Source organism: Tetrao urogallus, assembly GCF_951394365.1.
Source record: "Tetrao urogallus genome assembly, chromosome: 11".
Taxonomy (NCBI): domain Eukaryota; kingdom Metazoa; phylum Chordata; class Aves; order Galliformes; family Phasianidae; genus Tetrao; species Tetrao urogallus.
Window position 1 is genome coordinate 14,162,014 of NC_136824.1, and position 24,117 is coordinate 14,186,130.

The 24,117-nt window shown below is 39.4% G+C and overlaps 1 protein-coding gene across 1 annotated transcript in view; it reads right to left on the reverse strand.

Annotated features, from left to right (window-relative positions):
- The window catches only part of THSD4 (thrombospondin type 1 domain containing 4), a gene marked incomplete at both ends in the record, with an annotated part of 236,750 nt that overhangs the window by 195,936 nt on the left and 16,697 nt on the right, over nt 1-24,117 (reverse strand). Inside the window, 2 exons of the mRNA XM_079540750.1 lie at nt 12,037-12,466; nt 23,443-23,882. Of these exons, the coding sequence (XP_079396876.1) occupies nt 12,037-12,466; nt 23,443-23,882 (870 nt within the window). The remainder of the gene's footprint in view (nt 1-12,036; nt 12,467-23,442; nt 23,883-24,117) is intronic.

The following is a 24,117-nucleotide window of genomic DNA, read 5'->3' on the forward strand; positions in this document are numbered from 1 at the left end:
TCTGCAAAGAAATTTTAACTACTTTGTACAACAGCTGTACAACAGTGATATCATTTTCTCTACATAAATGTGCTGCATTAAGAAACCATGACAACAAGTATACTTGCATTCAAATATCTATTTATAGAGACACTACATAATGCTCAAGATAATTTAATTTCACACTATTGCCTCATTTAATGGGAAGTCAATTAAAACTTATTTCCATTTGACAAAATTTGGCTCCAAGTCTAAAGAATGGCTTAGCATGGAAAGCTTTCAGTCTTGCTGCTAATCCAGTGTCTTATGTCTTCGTTGTTCAAAAACATCATAGAAACAGCATGTTTTGTACTCACAGAATCACAGAAGCATCACGGTTGGAAAAGACCTACAAGATCATCCAGTCCAACCATTCACCTATCACCAACAGTTCTCACTAAACCATGTCCTTCAACACAAGGTCTAAACACTCCTTGACCACTTCCAGGGTCCTAGGAAAATGTGAGGTTTGCACATTAATGTAGCTATTTTATTGTAATAAATAATAATGATAGAAGCTATAAACAAATAGAACTGTCCTAAATGAATTTTTATTATTTATACTAGAAAAATCTATCACTCCAAAACAATTTTTGAAAGACACTGCGAGCATCAGCTTTGAAAGACCCTTGGCCAACCCTAGTGTAACCAACACTTAAAAGAGAGCAGTTATATATTTTTATTTCAAGTAATTTGTAGAAAATTATACCAAATGAATAAAACACATACTATAGTTTTCATCAAAATTTTACTTCATTTAAAAAAAAAACAACCAACAAACATTTCACTTGAGAAGACTATCTTTCCGAGATGTAGCCTAAAAGTCCCCATTACTTTATTCTTTTATTCTACCAGCATTGCCAGTATGTAGAAATAATCTCCTACCAGTTTTTTCTGTCTGAAATCCTGATCATTTAAAGGTAAATTTAACTTTATGCATTTCATTTACACGATTGGCCTCTGTGTGGGAGGAGGGAGTAACTGGATTGATTCAGCAGAAGGACTGAAAGTGTAAGAAAGTTTTTGATTTGTATTGCCATAATACTCCGCATCTTAATTAAAGAATCTAATTACAGCAAATAATCTCTGTTCTTATCCATAGTCTTCCATTTTACATGACAATCAGGGAACATAAATGTCTATGCAGGTTAGTATGAGGCACAAATGTACATGAGTGACATCCAGGGTGAATTCTGATAAACCTATTGAGAGAATTCATTTTGTTCTGTTTGTGTGAAGTATGACTTGCACTGGGGAGCATTTGCTGCAACAACACAAAGTTGCAGGCACCATAAATGTAATTTACACTCTGCTGCTGCTACCTCTCGGCCACAGCCACAGAAAGTGCAGCATTATTCTCATTTTAGAATTGAAGCTTCCACCAAAAAAATCACAACCACAAACATCCTAAGCTATCTGACACTTAAACTAAACCAGTTTAAATTAACTGGCAGATACGTTTAGCATGTCTTAAAAGCTTTGGTATAGCTACAGTTGGTAGCACTGTCTGTTTACTTACGAGTTCACTGAACTTTAACAGTCCAGGCTACAGTTTTCCACTGCTGGTATCTGCCTTAATCTTGTTTTTTGACTGAAGTACTTCTTCCAAAAAATGAGTCTGAAGAAAAACAAGAGCAGAGAAGTGCTCTATTCTTTTCCCATGCTTCAAATACTCTTTTTTTTTCTCCAAAATGTAACTGTCTGTCTCCCTTTAATGAGTAAAATTAAGTCAGCCAGGAAAGTGTTTTTTTGTCAAGAATGCATCTTTCGTCTTTTATATGGAAATCTATCCAAATATAGCCAGACATAAGCTTTTGAAAAAATACTGATAATCCTACTTTGCACATGCTCACTAAAAGCTTGCTGGAGTTTTGCAACTCCAGTACTGGAACAATTCATTTACAAGAGGCATGTTCCAAAGCTGAGACTCAAAGAGGCCAAGTAGCTTTCCAGCAATCATTGGTATGTGCTGCTGAGGTCTGCAATGGGGCAGGCACTAAAAAGGAGAGACATGCCTCTCTTCTCTCGGTGCTGATCTTGATTCTGCTGCATGCACTATGGGCAATACAGAGGAAGCCCAATACAAGCATCTGTACCTAGAATGCACAAATTGGCCAGAGGGTCCTGTGAAGAAGACAGTAAAACCAGAGGGAACTGGAGAAAAGAGAAGGAGCCTAAGTAAAAGGAGGTAGAACTGGAGGCAAAAGAGGGAAAAGAGCTGGAAAAGCATGACTAATCAAGAAAACACAGTGGGACTGCTTCTACTAGAAGGCAAAAAGCAGAGACAGACTATATTTGGAAGAATAGCTGAAACACCTGTGGTGGGAAAAAAGCAACACATGAACACCAAAGTATTTCCATTGCCCTGTAGAACTAGTAGGGCTTGAACAGCCCATGGCTCAATTGCAACAGGCTGATGAGGGATGTAAATGCTGACCTATCACATGGTAGGATTCTGGTTCTGAAGGTTTGTTCCTTTTTGTTTTGAAACTACAAAGCTTCATGCAGTATGCTGCAAGATGTTAAGAAAATGCTTAGTCTCCACTTGGAAGACACGAGATTGTCCATGCAGTTACAATCTGTTTTGGCTCTTTGTGCCTCATATGTATAATCGCGTACTATTTTTCCCCCAGTGACCTATGACTCATTCAGTGTGCAGCAGGGATTAATTCTGGGGATGAATTGGGAATGTTTAGGTAGAAGAGTGACTATATGATCTCTGCCTCATCCACAGTAGAAGGCAGTAGGCATATGGCAGATGTATCCACTGAAGAACACAAAAGTCTGCAGTTTCTAGGGACTCTACTACTACAGGAGAAAGTTCACCTACGGTACAGTTTAGCTCAATCCTTCCAGTTCAAAAAACTACTTAGTTTCCATTTTTGGTGTCTGACTGAAAACCTCTGGATCTCATTTGCAGATGAGTTGCCAAATCATAATTGCAGTTTCGGTCAATGCAAATTTTGCTTTGAGTATCGTCAAGTACGATACCTAACATGGAAAAAATCCCAATTACTCAACACAGAGCATTAAATAATTTACTATTTTTTCTCTATCTCATTATTCGTCTTACCTTAGCTCCCTTTCTTGCAACAAAGATTAGATCTTGCAATCACACAGCAGGTTTGTGAATGTTAAATCAAACACTGTGGTAACAATTTCAATTAATGGCCCTCAGAGAAGCCATTTTTTTCTACAATGAACATTTTTAAGGCAGGAAGCCAAAAGCTGAATAATAATTACATTAAGTAGTGTATCACTAATAACTGAGCTGCAGATCTATGTAGAGAACCTGGGGTAAAATAAAAGAGTAAATAATTCAGTAATTTTCCTAACACACATGAGTTCCTTTATGATTGCTCACAAAACTCCAGTCCTAAAAGCCCTGAACCTGGGCCAGTTTGACTGCGTCACACTAAGCATCCTTTAGCAGCACTCTGCTACCCAAGAAGTAAACTATGCACCATCATAAGAAACTGCCACCAAAAAGTGACTCGGAGAGGTCTTAAATGGGCAGTCAAGATAGTAAGCAGGCTTGCTATCTGCAACTGATAATGCAACCAGAAATAGAGAAAACAGTACATTGCTTGGCATGGAATTTACTTAACACTGAAATTAAAAACAGAAGACAGTTTTCAGGAAGAGGCATGGGATCTTTCCCTGACTTCTACCCCCTACAGATCACCCAGTGCCTCACTAACACTGCAGTGATGGCTATAAAAAACAGGGGATTGGCTTCTCCACAACTACGAGTCAAGAACTGAAAGATAAAAAGTCTTATCAACATATCACTCGAAGGAAACTGTTTTATTAATTGAGCTTGCATGTTTCTACATCTACAAAATGATGCCCTGAAAGGTGTTATTTCTGGACAAATACACAGCAGACTCAATGAAGTGCAAGCTAAACAGACACAGACCATTGCAGCCTGACACTATTTACTTATTTATCACTACCACTTCAGCTGATTATTTTTTTTTAACTGTTGCTCCATTTTCAGCACTTCTGAGAGAGATCCTCCGACATAACTGTTCCTTTAGGAAAGAAAACACAGTCCTGCTCATGTAATCTTGCATTTCTTTCCTCAGTTTTTACATGAGTTTTGACCATTTTTTGTTTGTAGGCTTAGAGCCTTGGTTAAAAATAATTTTAAAATTTTAAATTAAAAAAGCAAACAAAAAGCCTAAAACCTCCAGCAACAGCACTTCTAACAGACCACTTTCTCCTTAAGCAACCTTGGCTTAATTTTGGCAGCTTCTCCTATACTTACGTTTCCCTCTACTCACCTCTGTCAGTACAAAAAGAGACTGGGAGTGGCAGCTAATTTCTCTATAAATTCCTGCCATTATGGAATTCATGCTACCTTGAAAACACACAGTTCACTACTATCAGTAGTCCTAAACTAATACCAGGAAAAAAGCACTCTCTTCATGTACTAAGACAGATACTGACATCTGACAAGAGGTCTTTTCTATGCCTCTAATTAAAAGGAATTAGTAACAAATGCCTATAATGGCAATCTTTCAAAGAATACATATTTTGAAAATAAATTCAAGGGATTTCCCTTTAACAGTGTTTCTAGTCATCTGCAGCATCCCCTACTTCTAAAAACTGTAAGCAATTAAATTAACAAATGAATAAAAAAGCAAATTTCTTGTTTGAATCATAAGAATACTGAGTAATTACACACCAGGATCTCAAAAATTTTTGTCAATATCACTTGACAAAAAGAAGCAAAGACAAGCTGGAATGCCTTAGAATATCTCCCACAGCGCTTGTCTATATTGATAAATGACTACTCAAATTTACAGTACTTTGTTAAACAAATCTGCAGTTATGTCAGGAATGCAAGCAGCTGACTTTAGATGGTTGAAATTCTGAACTCCCAATTTTCACTGATTAGTTTCCTCTTGAAAACCTGGCACAGAGGTTTGAACAAGGTAATGCATCTCAACATTCCACAGTCACGTTTTACACAGAAGGAAAACAATTGCTTCCGTTCAAAAAGCATCAAAACGAAGTTTCCGAATCACTCCATAATATTTCAAGTGCTGATGCTGCTATCAACAGCCGATCAAGTCACTGAGGATCTTCTTCTCCTCTTCCTTTCCTCTGTGACATATGCACTGTATGCTTGCAGAACAAAAAAAGGTAGCATCTCAGATGGTTCCAATTACTAAGTCAGACCTACTACTCCTAACTCGCTGAAAAGTTTGGAAACAAATGTTTTAGCCAAATGATATGCATTTTGTTTTCAGTTTTAAGGCACTGCAAAGAATTATTAACATTTTTATATCACATTATTACCAGGCATAATTGAGGGTCTGAATCTTCATCAATCATTGGGCATGAATTCTTCATCACCCAACTTCAACCAGTACACAGACTTCTCTAATTTCACCAAACAACTAATTTAACAACTTCAGAACTTCATACTAATCCTCACAAAAAATAACAAGCTCAGAGCATCTCCTCTAATGAGATGCTCTCTCAGAGCACGTCCTAAAATCCTGAGGTACTGCTGTTAACCATACCTTCAGCAGTGTTTCTGAACAGCAAAACTCAAGAAAATACATAGTGTGAAGCTTACAGAGCTTCTGGAAAATTCAGCTCCCACAGTGCTTGTGTTAAACTCTATATTAATGATGCTGAATGTCTTTGGAATTGGCCCACTCTTATGCTAGAAGAGGGAAATTGGCTTCCAGGTTATTAACACTAAGAACAGACATAAGAATTCCTGAAGGTATTTAGGAGCACTAGCATGAAACAAGACGGAAATTGAAAGCTTAGGTTGGACATCACAAGGAGTGTTTGGGAATTTTTACTAGAAGAAGTATTTCTACATGGATAGAACTTAGGCCGTAGTCCTGAGCCATATTCATCATGATTTGAGTTACGTGATATTTAATACCAAGTTATACATGACTACTGCTTCAAAAGCAGTACTATTTTCTACAGGGTAAACTTAACCACCATCAGTATGAGCACTCAGAACAGATCTTCCAAATGTACAGTGTGAATTCCACTTATTGTTTCACAACATTTGAGTGGAAAACATGGATGAAAGGGGGTGGTACCACTCAATAAACTAGAACATCATGTCACAAAACGCTTCGAGCACTACTAAGTTGTGCAATTTACCAGTTTGGGCAACACTGGCCTTTCTAGTCTTATAAAAAGTGCAATTACTGTATGTGCAAACTCAACATATAATTTACTTACTGTGTCTTTGCGATAAAGCACTCACAGACTGACACATACTCTTGACTTTTCAGTGGGATATTTCTGTTTTACTGATTTGGTATTTAAACAATTGTAGGTGGTATTACATCTTCTGGAGCACTGCGTCCAGTTCTGGGCTCCCCAGTACAAAAAAGACAAGGATCTCTTGGAAAGAGTCCAGCAGAGGGCCACAAAGATGGTGAGGGGCCTGGAGCATCTCTCCTATGAGGAAAGGCTGAGTGAACTGGGTCTGTTCAGCCTCGAGAAGACTGAGAGGGGACCTGATCCAGGTCTATAAATATCTAAGGTGTGGGGGGCAGAATTGTGAGGACGGACTCTTTTCAGTGGTGAGTGGAGACAGGACAAGGGGAAACGGCTGGAAACTGCAGCATAGGAAGTTCTGCACCAATGTGCGCAAGAACTTCTGTACAGTGAGGTGACGGAGCACTGGAACAGGCTGCCCAGGGAGGTGGGGGAGTCTCCTTCTCTGGAGATGTTCAAGACCTGCCTGGATGCCGACCTGTGCGACCTGCTGTAGGGAACCTGCTTTGGCAGGGGGTTGGACTCGATGATCTCTGGAGGTCCCTTCCAACCCCTACAATTATGTGATTCTGTGATCTTACTAGTATCTTTAGCTGGCTTTGGATGAAGATAAAATCTCATTGTTCCTATATGAAGCAGGCAGTTTACATGAGAGCATTACAGACCCCACTGATCACTTCTCCTTGGCCTGGAGAATAAAGGCTATGCCTGTACAAATATATACATTACAACATTTTTATATGATACCTAGCTTTTTAAGCCCATGATATGATAGGTTTTTGCACAACGGGGCATTAGAGCATGACTCTTGGACCCCTGCATGACAGGTTAGTTTAAGATAACTTGCATTTATTGGTCAGATTACCTTTTAATTAACTTTTAATTAAAAAAAAAAATCAGAAGACTCCAGACATAAAAATAATTTTTGAATTGCGTGATTTTGCCTTGTTATGAACATTTTACTGGATTAATAAAACATTAACCTAGCAATAATTACTTTGTATAAAGGAGCTGACTTTTTGTTCTGTTACTTCCTCGAGTAGAGAGCACACTGGTGGAATAAAACTGTCAGAGAAAGCTTCTGAAATTATGCCAACATTTTCCCTCATGATTTAAGGCAGCCGGTTTCCCATAAGTTATTTAAATTCTAATAAAAATGTCATAATACACAGTTTTGTGCTAACACAGTCTTTTCACTTAAAGTGTCATAAAGTTCCATTGCAGAGATGCAAGGGAAACAACTGCAGTCTAAGAGCTCCATCAAAGATGTCTCTATGTGACTCAGCTGAATACAAGGGCAATTGATCAAGCTATGCGAGACATTTTATGAGTGACATCTCTGTGCCACTGCCAGGTAAGTTAAGACCGTATCTGTAATAATGCATTCTAAATTAATATTTATGAAGTTCTGCTGAAATATAATACGAAGCATATTATACCTAAAGCAACATAAACCCATCTGAGCTTTTAATAATTTTCCTATACAACCACAGAATATCAGTGTACCGAAAGTAAATACAATCCTACAGTGTTCGAAGGAAAAATTCCGCACATAAAGTCAATATAAAATTCCTTCAGGAAGAGATAAGTCATCATAACCCTGCTTTTCCACTTATGTCAAACACCTACTCCATACAAATCTCAAAAAGAGAATAAACAAACTATGCAGTAGTTCTTCAGGAATTTTTTTTCGGTTAAAAAAAAAAAAAGTTATCTTAAAGGTAAACAGTCCTTTATTTGTCATTACCTCAGAATTTGAGCATCTCAACTACATCCTTGCAGCATTTGTGAAAAGGCCTTCTGGGAATTACATTTTCTGTTCTATACAATATTAAACATTTCCACTTACACCCGTTAAAAATTGGAATGCTGGAAATATTTCACTTTCTATATAGTGGAAAACTTAAAAAAAACACTGTTGCGCAGAATTCCAACAAGCTGGCAGCATGGCCCAAGATCCCAGATGCCATGGGAGCCTGCCAGTGCCCACCTGCATGGTTCAGTGACAGAGCATGTTCTAAACGGACTCAACTCACTCCTGTAGAATATTGGATTTCCATTAAATTAGGATTCTGCACCTAAAAAGCCTTCTGCTGGAAAAATGGAATGACTCACACAACTCAAAATTAGTATCACCATCATTAATATGCTATAGGAACTAAATGGAAGTATTTACCCCATCATGGCAGAGCTAGGGACTGGTCCTGGACCTCTTACCTCACCTCTGCTCTTCAACCACAACACCACTATTTTTGTGTAGCTCTTCGTGGTGAAAGTTGTACCTTAACTTCTCTGCCTATTTTTCCCCTACTTCTTACTGCACTGCAGCCAAATCACCATCTTGTTTGACAGGTTTTGTCACCAGAGCATTTAAGCAGTCATGGTTACCAAGTGCCAGCAGACTGAGCTGCACTGGTGCAATCTGGACAGTGGGAAGTGCAGAACAGCAGAAGTAAGGAGCTGTCATGGTCAGCGGGGCCTTCCCCCCTGCACTTCCCCTAAGGATATCACATTAAGGGTGAATGCTTATCAGTAAGCTATCATTCATTGTACATCTTACAAAAAATATTTGAAATTATATAGAATTGATTTTTTGAAGGGTCACTTTCTGTTAATACTATCCAAGTAGGCTTGAACATCCTGAACTCTGAAAATTTCCTTGTGAGCACTCACTCCTCAGGCAGCCCTCAGTGTGAAGTTAATTTCCAAATACATTCACACACATCCAGACATTCGTGAAGAGCCAGCGACTTGGCAGTGTTTGAGAGAATCAGTAACAAGAAGTGTTCAGTAAATAAATGTTCCATTGGAGTTGTTTCCTTTGTTCTGGTGACAAACACCACAAACAAGCTGGCATTCAAACCCTACTTCACTCACACGCCCATATAATTCTCTTCCCTCTAATGCAGGAGGAAATAACGAAGATTTACTCATCACTCCTTCATTTTGGAGGTACAGAGGCTACGCTGGGAGAAGTTCAGTGCCTAACAAATAGCTTACATTCTCAGTAAGATCAGGCATTACTGTTTTGTGCACCAAGGACAGATGCTTACTGCTTGTTTGCTGCAGCTGTACACCCCGAGGTGAGCATGGGCAAAGCGTATATGCAAGGTGCTGAGGAGAGGAAGCCACTTCTACGATGAGAGAATAGGTTTAATGGCCTGCCTAAACACTTGAATAAATAGAAGCAATTCCTCTGTTCTCCCTAGATCCCTAAGTTTAACTCTTATGAATCAAACTGTCAGTCACGTAAAATGAGTTTAGCTATTAATGAAAAAACAATAAACGTACAATAATGAGGAAATGACCTAATGGACCAAGGCAGATTGACTTAATTCGTTATTAATTAACTGCCTTTAGGAGAGACTGTAGAAGGAGTGGCTAAACACCGGGATAACTGTTAACAGGATATTTTCCTCTCCATCAGTGAGATTTTCTGTTTTGATTTGTTCCGGAAAAGAGCTGAAAAAGAGAGAAAAGGAGACTGTTCTCTGCATGCTGTCAGGGCCTCTGGTACATGTCACTGCTGATAAATTAAATTAAAGTCCATGTACAGAAGCATTTAATCAGGAAGAACAAGCAAACAAAATGAAACACTATCAGCCTTGTTTTGCCCTCACCCTGGCCTTTATAAGACAAACCGTTCTTAGCAATTTCTTTTTCCTAGTCATATTAATTACCACATCTACAGAGAAAAATAACCTGAACAGCAGTTATAGCTTCTTTGAGGGAACAGAAATTCTGTTAAACAAAGAACATCACTGTGCCTACTGTTTCATTGCCCAGGAAGAGCTACTTCATCTCCAATAGCTCTTTCTTACTAAAAATCTCACACATATTTACAATGATTTCTTCATAATTGCACTTACACACGCAACCATGGCAATGATGAGCAATGATGAAGCAACGGTATGCTCGCCTATTTTCTTCTCTTCCTCTTTGAAGAATTCTGTTCAAACAACTGTTTCCAGAGTTAACATGAAAATATTTTTACTTATGTTCCCCTACTACCAATAAAAAATAGGCAGTGGTCAGACCACTCATCACACTGACCTGCATGTTTCATCTCTAATTCAAAAGCTTGCAGCCCTTTTCTCTCCATCCGCTTGTCATTCTTAACAAGATTTCTCAACAAACCTTCCTTTATCACTGAGGCTGTGACTGGTACTTTCCTCCACTTCATTTCTAATTTCTTTACCTATCTCCTGTTGCTTTCTGAAAAGGGCTCATTCCTGGAAACCTTTATGTCACTTTTTTAGGTCAGGCAGAATGCTGTCCAACTTTTTGCCTTGATGCAGTAATGTGCAAAATAAACACAGGGAAATGCAATATATCAAAAAGAATCACTAATCCCATGCAAAAGCTTATTACAGGGTAGTAAGAATCCCTAGAGTATTTCAAAGCAATGTCTAAGTGTTGGATATAACCATAATGAAAGGTTTATTAGTAAAAACAGAATTCAGACACCGGCCACTGAGAAATCTGTACATCACTTAAATGCATGTGAGCAAACTCAGCACTGACAACTTACCAAATTAATGCCCACTATGTAGGTTTATTGTTTCTTCCCTTCAAAAAACAGAAGCAAACTTTCCAAAGCAGCAATATGTAACGAGGACTATACTGAGAAGCTCCAAGCAACCCTTCCATGCTTTCCCTTTCAGAAAAACACACAGACTTTCTTGCCATTAGTTCTCTTCAATCAAATGCTCTAGACTCAATTAGCGGACTTTTTATTCTTAAATAAAAAAATATGTAATAATTACTACACTCGTAGCCAAAAAGACATTCATCTGTCTTGTTTAGGTTATGCTTTTGTTATCCTGATCATATTCTGTTGCTACCACCTCTGCTCTGCAGGCAGGATTTCTAGCAGGCAGAAGAACCACACGTTCCCTCATGTAGGCTCCTGAGTTAGCGACTGAGACCACTCTTGAATGCCCTGCTTCTAATACCCAGCAGGGGCTTGTTGAATTCTATGACGCTATGTTAGAATAGTAGCCCCAGCAAGACACAGATATTAGGAAAAGATACATTGGAAATGCTCAGACATTGACAGAAACTGAATTTTTTCATTTTCCATCATTTTTTCATGATGGAAATTGCTTGTGGGGAGAAATACTAAAACTTCACTTGCCTCCCACACACAATGGGAGACTGCCCCGGAGCTTAGAGCTACACCCAGCCGAACATTTTTTGAATGAAGTAATAACACAATAAGTTTTATTTAAAAATTAACACAGAACAGATTTTCTCTCCAGAAAGCTAGGAAGCCAAAAATCAGAGCATGTGGAGCTTGGATGCTGACGCAGTACCATAAAAAGATACTGGTGTGATAAAGGCTATCGGTAGCTGGCTCCAATGCTACTTAGAGCAGGAATAGCACTCCCAGAATTTTAGCCTTATTTTATGGACCTGAGAAGTAAGATGCTGCATAATATGGCCTACCCCAATCCCATTTCTCCGTTATTTGTATGGAAAAAAAATTCAGTGTTTCTGTGACTTAGTTTCTCCCTCTATCAATTCAGAATTGCCTATACTGGTAAGTTTAACGACTGCTTAAAATGGTAATTACAATATTGCACATCTACTTTTAGTATTCAAAAATACACTTTTAAATTAAGTTAATTAATAATACTCATAAAATTCACAAAAAACAATGCGCATCTTAACTTCTTGACTACATGAAAATTTAGAATACCAGGGGAAACTAACAGTTGTCTAAAAGATTAAATATAAGAAATACAGACTTACGTTTGTGTTGCAGAGTTTATATTGCTTGTAGGTGCCAACACATACAATAGCTGCAGTCCTTTGAGGCTGGGGCTGACCCTGGACCATCAGGTGTGATGCAGACCCATGAAGAGTTGAGTCACTGCTATGAAACAAGTTCTGAGATACAGGAAATGAAGATGACTGATAAACTGAAGGTCCCAGGACCTGGTGACCAGCCTGAGGCCCACCTTCTTCTTGATAAAGGTTCCCATGTTGGAGCGAAGGGCTGGCTGGCTGGCTGTAAGTATTTATGAGACTTGGACTCTGATGAAATACGTTGTTCCTTGATGACTGACGCTGCCTTCGAAGTTTCTGAGGCTGCTGACCAGTATCAGTTTGTAAAGGTAAAATGTATGGCACTTTTCCATATCCATATTTTCCTGGACCAATAGGATTTCTATTTCTGCTTCTAAAATCAGAGAGAGAAAGAATGGTTACTAATTCATAAGTGAAGCTGTTAGATACTCATAATTTGCCACTTGTCTAAATTTTCAGTGCAAAGCAATAGTGGAAGGACAACGTTGTTCTTTTCAACCCTAGTACTCTCCTTGAAGATGGAAATTCTCAGAATCTTCTAAAATTCATAGCCATGTTCTTGAAGAGCTTGGGATACATAACAGCAGGGAATCCCTGCTGTGAACCTGGGTAACAACAGGGGAGATTTTGAATTCAGTATATCAGAGATCATTAAACATTTGCATACATTTAGAAGGCCTCCTGTGATTCTGCTTCAACTGCTACTCAACAGATAGAAACAGGGTGAGGAACATCAAAATACTATTAGAAGACCACTGGAAAAATCAACAAATATTCTTTCTACAGTACAGTTCACTTTTTCTCAATCTTTAGCCAGTAGATTTGAATTGTACCTTTTAGAAATCCAAGAACCAGGCACTGAGTCAGGAGGACACAGGGGTCCAAGGAGTGAGATTCACTCATAGTGAGTATTTAATGGACAACCTCAGATTCAGGACATGGAATCAGCATCACAAAGGGATGCTGTCTGATCATGTGCATGTCCCATCCCTGGGTACTGAGCCATAAGCTTGCCAGGAGCACTGGCCGGCAGCGGGTGCTCACTGAGAAGCAGCTCCAAACACCCACAGAAACAAAGGACTCAGTCTAAAAACTCAGCTCCAACCTACGAGCTAAAAAGCACAAAATGAATAACACATTTGAAGCATACAACTCAAAAGGGTTAATCCTGGAATTTTATCTGCAAGCAATAGGCCCATTTGCATTTATTTTCCTTGCCATCCCGCACAGTATCACGTCAGGACTTGATCTCTACTGCTGCAGTCTGAAGAAGTAAGTTGGCAAAAATATCCCTTCCAGTAGAGAGCAATGTGTGAATACAGATGTTCTGAGTAACCTTTGCAGCTCAGCATAGGAGACACTCTTAAAATAGAAAAAAGAAGAAAAAAAAAAAAAACAGTCTTTTTCCTTCCATCCATAAAACATATTTATATATATTTAATATGTATAAAATAACAGACTTGAACTGCAATGAAAACCAAAGGCACTAAATTGACATACTTACTTTCCAGAAACTGAAATGTTACAGATGTCAGCCAGCCAACAGATCAAAGACTTTTCTTTAGGTTTGTTTTTTCTTGTGTTTGTTTTCTTCCTCACTCTTAGGTTCTCCCAAGACCTTTGTTACATGGAAACCATGGAAGTCACTTAACATTCTAGCTTTATGGCCGCGTGGGGCTTTTAATCAATCTTCCTGGCTCAAGGATGTGTGAACAAGAGTGCTGATTTACCCTGGCAGATAAGCAGACAGCACTCTTGAGCTGTTTATAGCAGTTAATCTGCTCTGTGACCATGATGGTCATTGTTGAGGTAGGTTTTTGATGGTTTCAGCTGAGAAAAGCAATACAGTGCTTTATAGCATTAAGGGAGGAAAAAGTAAGTGTCCTTTAAGAGGACAGGAGAGGAAATAAAGAGAATTATGAACGGCAATTAGTTCAGAAGTTGAGGCTAAAGTGAACTGGATTTAAACAACCACTATGTGGTGTGTGGTTTGTTTGCGCGGAGCTTTTTTAATAGCCAAATCTTTTGATTTCTCAATTTTAACATAGCATCTCTTTTCCAGGTAAAACAAATTTTAAACAAAAGTCATCCTTCCTTCACATCCTAGGCATGTTTTGGCAATTTGGAAAAACTACGGAATTACAGTTCTCAGGAAGCATCTTAGACTTTGGAGCAAACTGGCTCATCTTGGGAAACAGATACAAGTCCTTACATTTCCCCTAGTCTCTAATGAAACTGACCAACAGCAGTTTCTTGACTGCAATTTTGCGCCACTGCCTTCAAAGTGTGGACACAAGCTGGCAAGTCTATTGCAATTAGTTTTTAAAATGTATGATGTGCTGTCAGGTTGCCTGAATTTGGCATCAGGAAGAAAAAGCTGAGAATAACAGAGCAGTAAGCGATTTTCAGACCAGAGGAATGGTAGGAATACGCCTCTGTCTCAGCCATCTAAATGCCAAATTCTTTACAGCTACAAACACTTCCACAGAGGAGCAGCAAGGCACATCGCCTGACCTGCCTGGAGGAACTGCTGCTCACAAACCAGGAGAGGTCAAGCAAGAGGGCAAAAATGAGACTGATGTTTGACTGGTAACCTCCAGTTCAGGGTCATGAATGAGAACTGAAAATAACTGAAGGATATGCAAGAAATGACAAGCAAACTAGGACTCTTCAGCATGGAAAAAGACAAAAGGGCAAACAGCAGTCTTAAATACAGCATGAGCATACTAGCTGAAAGGTTAAACCCATGGCTGAGAGCAGAAAATGACCAAAAGCTGCTGAAATCTCATCGAATTAATTGCAAACATTTGAAAAAATTGATTTTGAGGGATTCTCATTGAACGGCCGATGTTCAACAACTCTTAGAACTGAAAGCAGTAACAATGTTCTCACTGCTAATTCCTATTTCATCTTGGCTTTTTTTTTTTTTTTTTTTTTAAACACTACAACTTGGGAATTTTGCTGAAGTCTCCACAAGTTTACTCTGCTCAGGTTGTGCAGGAAGTAAGGTCTGGAATTTTTGTTGGAATACAGTTTTCATGAAATGGAAGGTTAACTTCTTGTAGCTGGGAACTTCAAGTTTCTTTCAATGTACAAACTGCTGGAAACAACGTGGAACACTCAACCTCTAATTATTAACATCTTTATCAGTATGTATGCATTCATTTAAACCACTACTGCCTGGATGGAAACTAGTTGGAGCTCTGTGTTTTGCCTTAAAGCACCTTTCATTCACACTTGGCAACATCCTTAAAAACTGGGAATGAAGTTTGTTGCAATGTAATTAAGAACACTGTAAAAATAGCATGGTGGTAATTAGCTTTTATATTCCTTGGGGAGTGTCAGGTAGAATTTATGATGTCATGCAGTAACAGGGAGGGAACGTTTAGTAGTTCCATAAACGAGGAGAGAACAATGGGGAGAGGGCATTCAGGGGGTAGGAAAGAGGAGGAAAAATCAGACAGTGGCTATCATTAGCTTAATAATTAGAATTAAACTAACTTTCTTGACACTGTTTGGTTTATGCTAATTCAACTCAGCTCTGATCTATCTGTGGGAGATGGAACTAAGTCAAACCCTGACAGCTTACTGGCTGTTTTGAGTTGACAGTTGCATTTTGCTTACCTTCTTCTCATAACCCACATTACACACTCCTTACCACAACGTGGTTTGGAAGCCCCTCTTCATGGTTTTGTTCTTTTTGTTTGTTTGCATCACAACATAAGTCACAAGTGGGTCAAGAAGACAGCAGCACTTCCCTAAACCTATGCATGTCCAAGTATGCTAAAAACCAACAGGCTTATCTTTCTCAGTGTAGCAGCGGATGTTGCCACAGGAGCAATGTTAAATTTACCAATCACATCTGTTGACAAAATCACAATTTGTCAACATCTCTCACACAAACAATCAGAAAGTCCACTATGAGAAAGATCTAAGCATTAAACAACTCTGACAAAGCTTTTAATGTAGAAAAACAAAGAGGGAAATTATGCCACTAAGAACAGAATTGTCATCTAAAGCCAAATTACTGCTTAATAGAAAATATATGCTGAAAAGTGAGTAGCAGCACTAAGTGTTTCATGTCAAACGTAGCCAGTAAACATCTCTGATCTATTATATTCATCTCAAGTAGAGGCATAACAGCTGTTTACTGCAGATCTGGCAATCTTCTTGGGCAGAATTCCCACACACACACCTCCCTGATAGTTCAGACAAACTGTTTAGCACTTTGATAACCAAAATGATGAATACCTTTAAACTTAAGCCAACCTAAATATAAGCTTGAATTTAAAAATACATTTGCCCAGACAAGTACAAGAAATCAGTCTTTGAGCTGTTAGTGTAGGATTATAGGAAACATATCTCACAATAGTTATTGTTAGCTGGTATTCTTGTCTGTTAACAATCCCCCTCATGTTAGGGACAAGTCAGCTGACTTCACCAAGAACTCGGCCCTCACAGCACCAAAAAGGAAGTTTCTTTTTCCAACTGTAGCTCTGAGCATACCTGCCGCTCAACAGGCAAATAACCACATTATCGTCGCTTCTGAGTTTAGGAACTAAGAACAACGCTTTGAACCTCAAGTGTTCTCGAGGTTCACTAAGAAAGAAGTACTTACGGAGCCAGCGGGCAGGCAGGTTATCTGTACTGAACGGAAACCCTCTTTGATCCAAGGACACACAGCATCTTTAAAATGCACAAGCAAGATTACTGATTTCCTTGCACCTGCTCTCCAAAGTGCTCTTCACAAAGCCTCTCTCCCAAACAAATACCTTCTCATTTTTCCCCTTTTTCATCACTTCCTTCCTTCTTACATTTATCCCATAGTTCTCTACACAGAGGTTCCCTGGCTCACTTCTACCTGCAGCATAACTTGTTTCCTTTCTCTTCTGATATCAGAGAGAATAAAGAATGCATTTTACCTTAACTTTGCAGCACTTCCTTCCACTTGCCTATCAAAATACTTCTCTTGTAAATGAAAAACTACGAGTTTGGACATTAGCAAAAGCTCTTACTGATAACATCATAGAAGACGTGACCTCTGGTTGAAACAATGTCTTAAAATGAACCCAAAGGGGCTGCAATTCCTGCATTTTCAGATACCAACCTCTCACTCAATAATAATTCATGGAATAATGTAAAGTTCTTGAAACTTCCCTAAGGTAACATCCTTGAGCCATTAGTTTCACTAGAGATGAGGAAAAACTGCACAGCAGCTACAGGTATAGTGATTTAAATGTTCTTAAGCACACAGTAAGGCTTACTTTAAAAAGGCTGTCCACCACATATTTTTGGCTGCCTTACATCACTGGCTTATCCTGGTCATAACTGCCATCAAGTTTATACATCATAGCATTTTAGCAGATTCCCTCACAACTATCATTTTTAATGAAAAGGAATGACAAACTGGTCCTGGGAAATGTATTTCCATCTGCGCAGAAGGGAGAGCTCTCAACAGCCAGGTTGATGCACATCAAACCACGCTCTGTGTCACCTCTCAGTACAGCGCTACGGCCGTGTGCAGTTCTGCATTCCAGATACTCACTTTTCACCAGCTTTAAATCAATCTGGAGAAAATCACTTAAACATGAATGAAAGAAGCAAGCCCTCTGACTTTGCTTTATGTTATGAAAACGCATGCCTATCTGCTTACTGACCTGGAAAACGGCCCTAAAGTGGTGAGCGGTTAACTTTGCCAAATGTTTGGTCACAAGAGAGTTAAATCATCCCCATCGGGAATCTATCAGACACTGGAAAGCAGAGCCATCATCACCAAATTTTTTTGCAACATTACACCAAATTATTCACATTTCATCAACACATTTTGTCACAATTCAAATGGTGTAGGCATTCCTTTCACAATGATTTTCACTATCAAGGTAACTAAAACAATGTAACTAAATAATTTGTTTTACATTCTTTGTAACTTCAGTAACCACAAAGTGATTTCTGGATATTTGCTATTCCCAAGCCCTCCACAGAATTCCCCAAACCAAGTTGGTTTTTCCTGGTACAATACAGATAATTTAAAAGGTTATTAGGTAAACTGTATCTTGGATTAATACATGGCAGATGCACACTGTCTACCATAAATTAATTCTTCCACCCACAGAGATCTTTGCTAATACTCCAGTTCAGCACAGAAGCGATGCACTCAGTGCAGTCACCCTACGCTGCCTTTTGCTGATCTCCCAGCCAGTGCTGCATAATCTCAGCTGTGTTTCCATGCTGCAATAGAGCTAGTTCTGCCCCTTAACTCTGAGGTCTGACTGAATAATGAAGCCATGTAATTAGCAGGTTATGCAGCTGAAATCTGACACAAGTGACTACATAACCCTGTTGAGATGTGTTATAACAACCACAGGAGCTCTGCTGCACTTCCATCCCTCTCTGAGCACTGAGTCATTCACTGCAGAAACGTATTGTCATGTCTTTGAGAGTATACATGTAGTGGCCCCACTTCTCCACCTCTGCTCCAGTCATCCCACTTCAGGAAAGGATGAAACACATAAGAAGAAATTTTCCAGGGTGGCTTGCAGTTACAGTCTCATGTTAGGCTTTTACCTTCAGTAATCCCATTCAAAGTGTGCTCACAGTACCATAAAAATTGATACTAATTAATAATAAAGCAAGATGCAGAGCTTACCAGGGCATTAACACTCAGACAATGGGACAGCACAAAGCCAATCTGAGGCCAGAAGGACTTCAGTTAGCTATTCATTCTGCCAGGAAGTTCCTCTCAGGGAGGTTTTTATCACCATTAGATGCTTTGGAATTTTATTTAGAAGGAAAATAAACATCTCTCTCATACAGTTTTAAATCCCCTCAAGTGCTACCAAAAAGAATTCTTTGATTATCACTGCTGATATGAGATTTTTCTTAAAATTTCTTCTCAGGAATAGATCAAATCCATCGATTCTCTTTCTTCCCTTACAAGCTTTTATAATAGTGTTATGCTTGGGCTACAGTGCACCGTGTTTTCTTCCCATTAGGAAAATAACAAAAGGAGGGATGGCTAAGTACTCGAGCAGAGGTTTCTATTCCAAATATGAAAAAAGAAAAAAAAAAAACAAACAAATGTCCACATCAATGAGTAGAAAGCCTGAGGACTTGAGAAAACACTGCCTGCCTCCTACCTGACTGTCTACATCTGTCCCCCTCTACAAATTGGAGCCAACTAGAACAGATCACAAAAACTACATCAGATCATGCACCTAATGATGCTTGGATTGGTTGAGGAAACAACAACTGAATTGTCCCTTTAGAGGTTAATTTTCAACCTGACAACTGAATAAGGCACATTTGCCTGGTCAAAAAGAGGCAAAAGAAATATCTTACTAAAGGAAGCTCTGTTTTGGCATTTAATGATACACTCTTCCTTCCCATTGCTCACAGACCCAGAAATGCACACTGACTCTATACAGGGCACAGCCCAGCACAGGAGACATTCACGTCAGCTGCTGGCAGCAGAACAAAGAATACAGAGCTATGGCCATGTGAGAAGTTGATGATTTGGGGAGTATTTCCTCACTGCAAATTTTTCCTCTCATTCCTCTTCCAAATATAAAAAGAGCTTTAGGGAAATCCTTTCCTTATTAATATATTTCTTTAAACATACACTATTTATGTAAGCCTGCTTTACCTATTTCATTATTCTGGTGATAAATGTAGTTTTTCCTTTCTGCTAGTACAAGCCACGCGTGCCGGTGTGAAACCCAGCACAAAGCACCCTGAGTGCTTACAGATGTGGATGCAAAGTTCTGTCTATCCATAATGACAGTCCACTTGCAGGGAGAGTAAAGGTGGCAACTGTAAACACCAGCTGAGACTGCTGAAAAACAAAATAAGAGGAAGCAAGTCCAGTTACCTCTCATTGGTCTAATCCAAGTATTTTTAATGCTGCTTAGCAGCTGACAGTTCAGTCTGTCCTGTGAGGGTGTGGGACGGATGACTGGGGGAGAGCAGCACACAGCACAGGTCCCGCCTAGAGCCAAGCAGTCAGTATGCACGTGGAAAGAAGACAAAACCACACAGTTCTATCACCAAAATAGAGACTGGGAAATGCAATACTTCAGAAGTACTAAAACCGAGCCCATGGATGATATTTCCTTTCAAGATGCATTTTCTCTCTTAAAACATTTGCTATGCTTTGGCATGTCCTTATTACTTTTCCATATGTGCCTCTTTTTAAAGATGTCAAAATGCAGTCGTACTTTCACATTATCTTCTCGTTCTCATTTGTTCTTATGGTACAGTATGCTCCACACATTTTATCTCGATGAAGTATAAACAAGACTTTGCTAATGGGAACCCAACACTTCCAGGCTGAGAAGAGCTCCCTCTTTTTGTGTTACCACCCTCATCCTGTAACTAGAATTTCCTAACACATTTCAGTTATGCAAGAACTCAATTTACAGCACAATGATGACAAGGAGAGCACGCAAACTTCAGAAATCATGCTCCTAATTGCAGGTACCTCACATGTGAGCTTCAGGGAGCCCTGGTTGCTAGCCTAACAAGCATAAATGAACTAGCTATCAAAAGCTGTATATGTCCTTCTTCATAGACAAGGTTCTTTACAGTTTATCATACATAAATTATATTTTGAATTTTACTAAATAAATGGAACTGTTCTTTACCTGGAAACAGGCGGATAACTTTTCCACTTGTTGCTGAATGGCACACATACATTTGGCCGCTCTGAAGGACTGCTATTGCTGTTAAAATGTGTTTGTCTTGGCAGCAATCCCATTTCATCTTACCACACCATCAAATGTGAGCTTATCTCAGTCACAAATGCTCATCCCTCTTCTATTATTTTATGAAAATCTCCTAAAATGACAACTTCATATGAAAGTCCAAAACAGTAAATAGGAATATCCCAAAAAGTTTCCCCTCAGTGTACACACTGTGAAAGCACAGATTTTATTTTCAATAGCCTGACATCATTTTCCATTATTACCCATTCAGTGAACACTGAACACTGTTCTACAGTATAAAAGTCGTATCTAGAATAACTTAATGTTTCAAAATTCATTTTCTATTATACCACTAGGACCAGCAATTGCCTTTGTGAGGAAGGATTATCCTTGGGACTTTGTAAATTAAGAAGAGGTTTGTCATTTTAATAATTTTATTTTCAAGAAAAATCTTTGTTCTCATTCTGTTTTTACAGTCACCACCAAAGAATCTGAAAGTTATGCAACACAGCAGAATTAAAGCCACCAGGGACCCTCCTAATACAAGATGGAAATAACCTATTACGCAAATAAGATTAAAACGCTGACCTTAAATCCACAGTCTTTTGCCAAGGGGCAGTGAAAGGGCAGTGGGGGTGGAAGTCTACTGTGGTACAGAAGCTTGCACTGTGCTTAGGAAAGTACAAGAATTTTCAAAACCAAAGACCTCCATCGTACAGTAAAGTGGAGTCATAGCACATACTACAATCATTTCAGTATTTCATATTGCAAGGCTAAGAAATAACATAGCTTCACTTCTGCAAGCAGAAAAAAATTGCTTTCTGCTCCTCGCCCTCATTTTCCAGCCATAACTGTTGCAGTTATTTCAAACTGTTCCAGTCTCTCCTGGCCTGCAGAGGCCACCAGAGCCGCAAGGGAGAGCCCAACACAGGAGCCCTAGCTGTGCCAGCAGCCTGGCAGCAGGTCTGCTGCAGAGGCCAGGCCAGCTGGGATTTCCTTGGATACTGGAAGCGCCAAGGGCTGGAGCAAACTGGCTTTGAATGACTTTGAGCCGATGGTGCAAGGCCAAGCTTCCAACATGAGTAATAACTCAGCTATGTACTACAACCTGTATCTGCTACACTGCACAGCTGAGAACAGAAGTCCATTATGCTAAATGGTTCAGTAGGAAAACAGAAAAAAATAAAATACGACTTTTGTCTCAATTCAGTCCTGTTAATACCGCCCAGAGAAGCCTACCTCTGGCACCTTTTGTGCTTTCATAAGAAGATCAATAGTATTACAATCAGCAATATTACAGTTACACTCAGAACTTCTAGGCCATCCATCTGCACCAGTTTGAAAGCAAGAAAGAAAAAGTGAATAAAGGAAATGGCTAACACGTAGGACGAACAACATCTGAACATCTGGTCCCACTCTGAAATTTTTCTTTATTGAGACAAACAGAAGGAAAAGAGCTTAATTTCTAATTTCAAATATTCTTGCAAGGGCTGAGGATGTCTATATCATCAGAAGTAAGAGAGTGATGCTGTCCTATTTGAGGCAGGCTGGAACACTGCCTCAGGGTTATGTTTCCTTTCTTGGCCTGGGCCAGTCAGATATCTTTAAAAAGGGGAAAGGAATTATGGTTGACTGCTTCACCTAATAGTCTTAAAGAAGAATATAGGAAAAAAAGAGACATAAAAAAAGAAAAAATCTAACAAAAAAATATCACTCCATGTGTTTTCCAAAAGAGGGCTGAGAGGAGAATAACCAGAGAACTCCCACCTGCTGGAACACATAATCTGAGGGAAGAAATACAGAATACACAACTTTTGGGAACATCCCCTCCCACAGGATCTTCCATGCCTGCTCTCCTCAATTTCCAAAATGGAAATGCATCTGTTCTCTTTTCACTGATAGATAGAAAGATAAAAGCTAACAGTTTTAGCCATAGCAAATGGCAGACTGGTTTCTAATAAGTGTTTTTCCAGAAAGGAGAGGTTGTTGAAAATAATTGTAGCAGCACAGTTCCATCTAGCCTTAAAAGCTGAACAGCAAATAGTGCAAAACTGATACACACAATGTTTAAAATAGTTTATGTGTTTAAAAAATCCACCTTTTTTTTGTTTGTTCCAGACAGGAAATTTTGCTAAAAGCTAGAAAACAAAAGAAGGGAAAAGAGAAAATATGAAGTGCATAAATAAAACTCTGAAAAAAAAGGGAATAAAAGGAAAACAAAACCAGTTTTGATCAGAAAAAGTGAAAAGACGGTACTCATTCTTCACCAAAAGTTTCATAAATATTTTTTTCAATCAATTGATATCAGAATGACTATTGAAATCAAGATTCCAAGCTGTTACTTGTTAAGATTGTTCTCGTTATGGAGAAGACGGGAGCATCAAAAAAAAGATAAAAATATCACAGTAAATTATGAAGCAAATTTTAAAGGTGAATAAAATCTGCCCAGGGCAGTTACAGAACAATTATGACTGTCCTTTCTTGGGTATCATCACCTCAGAAATAATGCCTTCCACAGAAGACAGTACACATTATTAAAGATTAAAGCTGGCTTTTACCATCTATTAAAAAATACTGGTTCTTGTCGGAGAGGCCATTCTTCAGGTATATCACTCATAGCAAGAATAAAACACGTGCATAGACACTGTACCTCTTTTCCGCCTTGGGGTGATGCCTCTGGGACTGAGAGTGCCGGCTGCCTCTGGGAGCTCCTCGGCTCATGTGGCTGTTGTTATGGCCTTCAGAAGCAACAGAAGCCCGCAGGCCGGCCCGGAGCTGCTCTTCATTCCTGTGAAGCGGCACAGACGTACGGATGGCAGAAATGACGTGGCCTGGGTAAGCAGTCAGTGAGTCCTGATGGCGGGAGCTCTGGTGAGCAAGAGTTCTCTCCGAGGCCGCGTATGGCCGCCCCGGCCTCTGGTAGCCCCTTTCACGGTAGTACGCCGGGAGGCACGGCCTCGTTTGCTCCATCACACCGCCGCTGCAGCTCCTGGAACAGGCAGACCAGGGGCCCCAGCTGCCCCACATGCCTGGGATTCCCGCACCGCTATCTTCAGATGCATCTCTTTGCTCTTCTATCCTCTGGGGAACCTGTAGACACAACAGATTGACAAGAGCTCACACTACAATACGAAGGTGATGAAGGTGATGCTAACGTCCTTTTTTAAGCCATTCACTCCGAAGTCACACAGTGGAACTGAACTACGTACTGTGTGACTTGAGTTATGCATCAGCTGCCTATTCTTCTAGCTCAGGTCTACAGCTATCACCCACTTGGATGAAAAGTTGTTTGGTTTTGGACTAGCTGGATTGGAACAGATTCTTT